Source organism: Cyprinodon variegatus, unplaced genomic scaffold, assembly GCF_000732505.1.
Source record: "Cyprinodon variegatus isolate N-32 unplaced genomic scaffold, C_variegatus-1.0 Scaffold11, whole genome shotgun sequence".
NCBI lineage: Eukaryota > Metazoa > Chordata > Actinopteri > Cyprinodontiformes > Cyprinodontidae > Cyprinodon > Cyprinodon variegatus.
In genome coordinates, this window is record NW_015150464.1 from 278,611 (window position 1) to 287,240 (window position 8,630).

Below are 8,630 nucleotides of genomic sequence, written 5' to 3' on the forward strand. Positions count from 1 at the left end.
AGCTAGCTAGCTAGATAGATAGATAGATAGATAGATAGATAGATAGATAGATAGATAGATAGATAGATAGATAGATAGATAGATTGATTCATAATTTCCACATATTTGCCTGTGTAAGCATGCATGGGTTATGTAACCTTTTGTCAGCCTAAAATAGTTCTCCCATTTAGTTGGGCCGTCTTCATTCCTTCCATTAAGAAATTGTGTTCAGTTTAATGATTAAAGTAAAAATTGTTCTTTATAAACTTTGATTGAGAAATACGCAATAAAAAAAAAAAAGCTGTGAACATTTTATTTTTACCTATTTTGTATTCGAGTGTTCTGTTTTGTGTTTGTGTTATGCAATTTTTTTTGTTTTTTAACATATTCTGAGCCAAACTTTGGTCCGTTTCAGTTATATAAGCTCTCTTAATAAAAATTGACTGCATGTTAAATAAGATATGCGACATATAGGAAAAGTTATCAACATACAAGCAGGAGTTCTTTCAAAAAGTTTGGAGATCAATTGCATCTTACTCTTGTTTCGGGAAAAGAATTAAACCCAAAACTCATAAGACATAGGAAACTAAAAAAATTAATATATTAATAATATAAAAGCCAGATACCTCCCATAGATATTTTAATAAAGTTTCACAGACTGAGATCCTGCGTATCTCACAGGAATGTGTCCCACTGAGAGGCAGGCAGCCCCTGACAATTGACTGTGGAATACATCTGCAGCTCAAAGACAAAGACATAAAAACTACCCCAGGAGGGGCAGCTTCAGCTCAATGGATATCATACAGATTCAGCAAAAAAAGACAACAGAATATCTGTTATAATCATAGCTAATGAACCTTTTTCATTTAGTCCAATCACAACCAAAGGTTTGGATGGGCATCTTTTAAGCTGTGCTCTCTCTCTATTGCTCCTAAAAGATTATGTGCAAACAATTGGCTTTAGAAATCACCTCATTAGGAGAAAGAGTCCACTTCTGTGTAATTCAAGCTGTATAAATTAATTTCCTCTGTGAATGCCTCAGAGGGTTGTTAGAAAACATTAGTGAATCACAAAGAAGAAGGAGGAGAGATTTAAAAGCACATTTAGTTACTAAAATTAGTTATATAAATGTTCACAATATGGTAATAATGCAGACGTACCACGACCAGCAGAGCGTTAATTATACTAAATAGGCAAAGGGGCTTAGAGTAACTCTGCTGGGATCCAAAGCTCAGGTAGAAAATCAGCATCCCACAAATTGGCCCTTTGTTGAAGACCATCATAATTTATAAAAGAAAAATATATTTGTGCTAGTGAATTTTGTGACGACATGCAATGGAAATATTTCTCTTTCAGCATTTACAGAAAAGCTGGTCAGAGTTGATGAGAATAAGGCTAAGTCAACCGCAAGCAGAGCTGCAGAAGCTGCAAAGAGTAACTGGAGCAGAGGTTTCCAAAGCAACCAATGAAAAAACATTTACAAAATGTTTACAAGATGTATTATTTAACACAAACTGTAGGACTCTGCTTACATACCTCTCCAGCTATTAAAGTTTTCCTTCAACTAGTGCATTTTTTTTTTTCAGTTCAGGGTTTTTCTTGACTCCCATGGGGCGAATACAAATTGTTGTTCTCACCAGTTTCCTTCTGGTTTCCAGTATTGTTGTTGTTCATTGTGCACTTGCTCAACCAGGAATTGAAATTTGAAAAGCCGCACAACAAGTACCGACCTGCCGTTTTATTGTGCCGTGATTTTTCTGTGCAACAGCTACACATTGCAACTCAAAGTATTCCTCACATGCTACAGGAAAGCGATGTTGCAACATGTCCCGCTGGCTCACACGGCTCAACATAGAATAGGTCTTACAAATCTACTTGGTGATATAGTCAAGCAGCTCAGTTCAGTTGGGTTGATTTATATAAACATTTCAGACAAACTATTAATAATATCCAGTAATATACAATCAAATTCTAAGCCAAATCAATTACAGCTTTATGGTCACCATGCAATACAGCCAAATTCAGCTGAGCGTATAATACCACTCAGTGAAAAATTGTCTGTATTAGTAAACATCCTGAGAAGACATCTGGTAAAGCTGGAGAGGAACCACTTCTTTTAAACAGGAAGAAGCCTTCAGCCGAACCCGACTCTGTATGATCATCTGCCACAACCAATATGAGGTTTAAAGGAGAGGAAGCAGATTTAAAAAACAAAAAAAAAGGCATGAGCAATAGACCAAGGTATACGTTTCACATAGTATCAAGTTAATGGTGGTAATAGCTCCATCACTGTCTCTGTTCAGGGAGGAGAGATACAAATAAAAGTCATCTATGGTAAAGAAACACAAAAAGCTACTAGATAAATGGCTTTGTAGGGAAAAGACACATAAGATTCTAGGATTTATTGCATGGAAATTAAAAACTAAAGTTTATGCAAGTTGCAGAAAATTTAAAGTATTTGTTCATGGAAGAAGCACAAAGAAGCATAAAAATGTCATTTTTTCTTAGAATAAGTGCATTTGTTCTTGGATTGAGGAGGTAAAGGAGACATTTTGCCAATGGAACAAGACAATTTACACTTAAAATTAGAAAACACAATTGCATTGTCTTATTTCAAGTTCATATTATCTAAATATCTGATTTTAAAAGTAAAATTGCTCATTCCGTTGGCAAACTATCTCATTTACCTGCTCAAAGTAAGGGTAAATACACTTACCGTAAGTTAAGACATTTTTTACTAATTTTTAGATCGTTTTTGAAGTGAGTCACTGGTCAGGAAATAGTCACAGCCAAACTCAGAACGTATAACATCTGTGGTGAGAGAACGCTAATGGAGAACTCAAACTTAAATATTACTAATAGGTAAAAACAATGCCTCAATTGAAAATATGTATTCAATTAATATTTTAAAGCAATCAGTGTCCTCCATGTATATAGGTTATAAATAAAGAGAATGCTCAGATTAGCCTAATATTTTCTTATTATCAGTGTCAAAACAATAATAAAAATTAAAAGGTTAGATATATCCTCATTTATAGCAGAGATGTCAAGTAACTTCCTTACTGTACTTAAGTACACTTTTTAGGTATCTATACTTTACTCCGTTACTTATTTTTCTTCCTATTTCTTACTTCTACTCATAACATTTTCAAACCAATATCTGTACTTTCTATTCCTTAGATTTTTAAAACAAACGTTACTCGTTACTCTTGGCTTTGATTTAATGTTTATGATGTTTATTTCACATCATATGCGCCATGCAATGCAGATCATTGGCTCCATCCACATCTAGTGAAAACTAGTGTAATTGGATGAGTCATATAAAGCAAACACTCATTGTTTAGCTAAAGGAAATCATCCGAAGCAAGCAGGTGTTCTTCAAACTGCAAATTGTCTATGCCATGCTACAATGTTGGATTCAGAAAAAGATGTTGAAATGTCTGAAAGGTCAGACACAGTCGAGACCAAAAAGACCTCCCTCATCCTTGACCCTATCTCAAAGAAATTTTTCCAAATAGTCGAAAAATTGAGCTTTCAATTCATATAGTGGCATCTGGCTGGTTTTTTTTTAAAGGTTACTTTATACTTTTATACTTTAAGTAGTTTTTGGAGCACATACTTTTTCACTTTTACTTGTGTAACGAGGTCAAGTTGATACTTCAACTTTTACCAGAGTGTTAAACTGCAGTATCTATACTTCTATTAAAGTAACAGATGTGTGTACTTTTGACACCACTGATTCATGGAAATAATAGAGAGAAAATAGCAAGGAGTCTGTTCCACAGAAGAGGAAGCTCAAACCTGAAAGATCTGCCACTTTAAGCTTTTAGAGTTTCAAGGATCCAGTTAATCTATAATCTGGAAAGAAGATTATTTTGAGCTTTAAATGTAAAAATGATGTAATCCTCTGCGTGTCTTTTTTTTCATATTGAGGCTAATATTAATTTTCCTAGGAAATGACCAAACAGGATGTTAAAATTCAGTGGCCTCAAATATTAACCACATGACGCTTCCTGCCACTTTTTATCTCATAAGAATCAAATTGGAACAATTTTGTGAACATCTGAAAAGGCTTGTCAGTGAATTATATGGTTGTATCACAAAGAGGTTTCATGTTTTTCTCAGCTATTATGTGCTGAGGCAACAGTTTATTCTACCAAATGAAAAAAAAATCACCGTGGTAACAATGCATAACGTTATGTGGTGGTCATCTTCCGGTGGCAGGACAGGCCGCAGACACATTCTCTATAAATAGCAAAAACCTGGTATTGCAACATGACAAATAGTCATGACCAGATTTTGAAAGATGCCTCAGACTACACATAGACACGTCTTTTATCACTCTATTAAAAATATGGAATCTTCTAATAGGTTCTATTTTTTCGTCATAGCATGAATATGTTTTAATGGCCTATTGTTTCGACGCATCACATCTAAACAGCAACTTTCCCTTTGTTCGACTTATCATATTTTAATGTGATTTAAAGTATATTTTCAAGTTTTCATCATGTTTGATATAGTCTTATGGGGTTGTGAGAAAAAAAAAATTCCGGCTGGAAAAGGGCAACATAGAAGAAAATCAGAAAACATGTGATGCAAGAAAGTGTGGTCAAAAACGAGAAGTGATGTTTTTTTTTTCCGACTCAAGCAACTGGAACAAAAGCACTCCCTTTTTTTTAAAGACAGACATACAGAGCATTCATTTGCTAACCTGTGAATAACCTGGCAGCACAATCTAAATCTGTGAGAGGAGTACGGATCAGAAAATGACAACTCTTGGATTAAATGTGAATATGGATGCGTTGACTAAACTTGCGGCGCCTGCCACAGCAAAGATTAGGTAAGAGGTTGATTTTGAATTACGACAGCTGCACTAAAAAGAAGCGGACAAAACATTGTAAGGCTGGGTTTTTCCCAAACAACTAGATGTATGGGTTTTTTATTTCTAAAAACAGAACTTAGCAACCTAAATTAGTTTTTTTTTTAAACTATATTTTAATCTAAAATGAAGGGATTTCTATTCTAATTACAAAGCTTTGATTAATATTATTGTGTCTTTCAGGCAACTTCAGAAAATGGTTCAAGACATCAAGAAAAATGATGGCAGTCTGCTGAATAAAATCAGAAGGTCAGTCTCTGAAATCTCTGCAGCTGTCATTGTGACATGCCATATTCTTGTGTTTGTGCTTTAATGCTTTTATATAAAATCTATTCAGTATTTTTACCATTTGCACTTCTTTGAAAGAGCTCATAAATAGAGTTAAATCCAGAAAAGTGCAAGACTGAAATTTCATTCATGGGAAGAAAGGTTTTGTAGAAGTCTTCTGATCTAAAAATCCTCCATGTGGTTTGCGTACAGTACATGCATCAGTGGAGAATGCCAATTCCTCTTTCACAAACATTGGAAAGAGAGAACAGCACATGGACCAAAATACCTAAAACAGATGGCTGCTCTCTCACTTTCCTTTCCTGAAATGAGTCCGCCTCAAGACACATGAGCAGAGGCACAAGCACATGGTGCACATGCTATTCATCCGCACTCTGCTTTGTGAATGTGCACACAAGTCGGATTAACTTGAATAATTTAGGTCAAAAAGTGAGACTCCTATATTGCATAGATTCATCACACTGAGAGCATTTCAAGCTTTTATTTCCAGTCATTGCAATGACTATTGGCTTATAGTTACCATCATCTATTATTGAACAGGTCCAGAAAAAAAAATGTGTTTATTTTTTGATAAAGATCTCATCGTAATTGGGTAACTGTTTAACTGCTAGATGTCCAGCAGGCGGTCGATGAGAACATCCACAAAATATCACAGCTTCAGTAGTTAGATGTTCATAGAATTTCTTATCAAACAATATTAATGTGAATTTAGTGGAAGGAAAAGCTGTGAGAATACAAGTGCTCCAGCAACAGGTATAACTATTCATTAAGACATGACCTAACTCATTTGTATGTCTGGTGGAGATAAGCAATGCTTGGATTGTGGCTGCAGTTGGTGCCTCAAACTCCTCCATAGACAGAAATATCCAAAACATGGGCGACATCTGCTACATTCCTTGTGGATCCAAGCTTATTACCTAATTTCTCCCTTCAGATGAAAATAAAACATGCTGAAACATGCATTTTATTTGGAAATGTGGGTCCTATGGATCCTGAAGGAAGAGTGGGAGGAAAGTTGTTTGAGGTTCAGGCTAAAGCTTACAGAGAGATTTTTTTTTTCAAACCGTTGGTGTTGGTATGCTCTGTTTTATCAAGTCCAAGGTCAGCTCAAATTACTTCCAAGGACGTTAAGAGCTGTAAAGCAGGCTGTGCTCAGAGCTGCAGAATGATCGCCTCCATGACGCCAATACATGCATCAGGCTAAAGGAGCCCTAACCAAGTTTCATCTTCTGTAGAAAAAGTGTTGGGTTTTTATTATCAGTAGATCATAATGATCAAAAATAAAACAAAACACTTGAAAGCCATAATTCTGTTATTTTTACCTTTTTTTCAAACAGTTACCTGAAGAAATGTCTTTTTAAATTCTGTATTCACAGTATTGCCAGCCAATGTGTCCCAACGGTTGTGGCAGAGGACAATAAACCCTTGATCATACATAAGTATTCCCACTGTTTGTTTTTTTTTATAACAGATTGAAAACCAAACCACGTCCAAACCTTCCTGCCAGAGACTACAAAGGTAAGAACTCAATTAGCAGAGCAATTCCTTTAAATAGCCTTAAAAGTTACAGTTATCACACAAAAACATTAACCCTGAATGCCGAAAGATTAAAAAAACATAGTTCAAATTTACAGGTTTTAAATGAGGCAATAGAAATGTCTTATCGTTATTTTTTTCTTAATTGATAAGAGCTTTTGGTTCTATAGAGTTTCACTTCCCCAGCAATTGTCTGAGAAACCGTCGGAGCTAATTCAGAGCAGTTTCTGTTTATAATGTGAATCCTTCTGCTGAAAGAGTATTTCAGGGTTCTGGAGGTTTGGCGACACGGTCCGCTTACCCCACAGCACTCAAAGCCGAGGTGTTTTGCTAAAATTAGAAAACATGTTCCAACACCTGCCCATTAGCTGTTATTGCTGGGTTCTTTTTTTTTTTAGGTATCCTGGGAATTCAATGAGTTTCTGTTTCTACTTAAGATTAAACGAATTTCTGTGTTTGCAGACCACAGAGAAAATGATGAAGGCTCTGATCCAGAATATGTAAGTCTTCCTGATAGAAATAAAAAGCCTGTCATGTTTAGATGTTTTGGCTGAAAATACTCTTTGAAGCATGACAGGTACTGTATGTTGCTTCCAGAACAATCCATGTGAGGACACACCTGATGACAGTTATGAACCTCCCCCAGTCCACAGGGAGTTCACTGGACGTCCCTTTGCTGCCCTGCCAAGGGGGGAATATCTAGGTTAGTAATGGGACATGACATGGCAGGTGGCTCGGAGCTCGTCTGCCTGGCTGTCTGTTTCCTGGACGGGGGCGCATTTTATAGTTTCCTTTTGTATCTCTGCTTCTTCCTGTACGTCTGCTTTGGTCTCCTTGAACCTCAGTCGGCCTCGGCAGATGGCCGCTCACACTGAGCCTGGTTCTGCTGGAGGTTACTTCCTGTTAAAAGGGAGTTTTTACTCTCCACTGTCGCTACAAGCATGCTTAAGGGCTGGTTATACTCCTGCAGCAGTGTGTCGCAGTGAGCTTGTCGCAGATGTTTTTGATTTATGCCCTATATTGAAGCGTGGTCTGAACGCCACGCCGCAATGCAAGAGGGACAATCATGAACTAGCTGTGGGTCTAGATCAGGGGTCACCAACGTGGTGCCCGCGGGCACCAAGGGGCCCTCAAGGACCACATGGGGGCCTACTTCGTCTTCTGAAAACAGAACAACTGACTCAGTGGGTTAAGTTTAATTTTTTTTTTATTCTGTTGCTCTTCTTTTTAATCATTTATGTATTATTTCATCATGTTAACTATTTCATCATATTTCTGTAGTTTCAAAGTGACAATATCAAAATATAAATAAGAAATGAATAAAAGAATAAAATAAGAATAAAAATGACTTTTTATGCATGAGATTTACTGTAGGTGAACACTGATCCCTCCAGTTCATAGGTCAGTATTGGTAGCCCTTCCTATGACTCGGTAGCCATGAAGTAGCCCTCAGCCTTAAAAAGGTTGATGACCCCTGGTTTTTACAGCCGAGGCATTGAGGAAATGGGGGCAAGTTTGTGCGACAACAGAGGGACATGAGGGTGAAAAAAAGCGGGGATCTCGGTGGAAAAAGGGTCCCAGCGTTCTTGCACACCTCGCTCTTCTAGCTGGTCCAACTTCACGAGTCGTTTTCCACAATGGCGGTCATACAAACTAGGCTTGTCCCGATCCACGTATCGGATCGGACGCCGATATTGGCAAAAAAATGCGTATCGGCAAAGCATATAAAAATGCCGATCCAGTTTTAAAAATCCGGTCCGTATTTTCCAGTTTCGCCGATTGAAACAATCCATTCCACTATTTTGCGCCAGTGTTCCCCGAATCCGGTCCGCATTTTCCAGAACACCTTCAACACACCAACAGGTCTTTTTGGGTCTGTCTCCCGGCCTAACCATTAAAACAGGTGAATTGGAAGATATCGGGGAAAATGTCAGCCGTGTGGGATTAT

The 8,630-nt window shown here is 37.1% G+C and overlaps 1 protein-coding gene across 3 annotated transcripts in view; it reads left to right on the plus strand.

The window, feature by feature from the left end:
* The window catches only part of LOC107088337 (B-cell linker protein-like), a 61,117-nt gene that overhangs the window by 36,607 nt on the left and 15,880 nt on the right, over positions 1-8,630 (plus strand). For 2 of the 3 annotated variants that reach the window (XM_015380452.1, XM_015380460.1), the window contains exons 4-7: positions 5,042-5,107; positions 6,618-6,664; positions 7,145-7,182; positions 7,280-7,385. In XM_015380452.1, the coding sequence (XP_015235938.1) occupies positions 5,042-5,107; positions 6,618-6,664; positions 7,145-7,182; positions 7,280-7,385 (257 nt within the window). Of the gene's footprint in view, positions 1-4,680; positions 4,820-5,041; positions 5,108-6,617; positions 6,665-7,144; positions 7,183-7,279; positions 7,386-8,630 lie in introns of those variants that run through there. The other variant, XM_015380467.1, reaches the window with a different exon arrangement.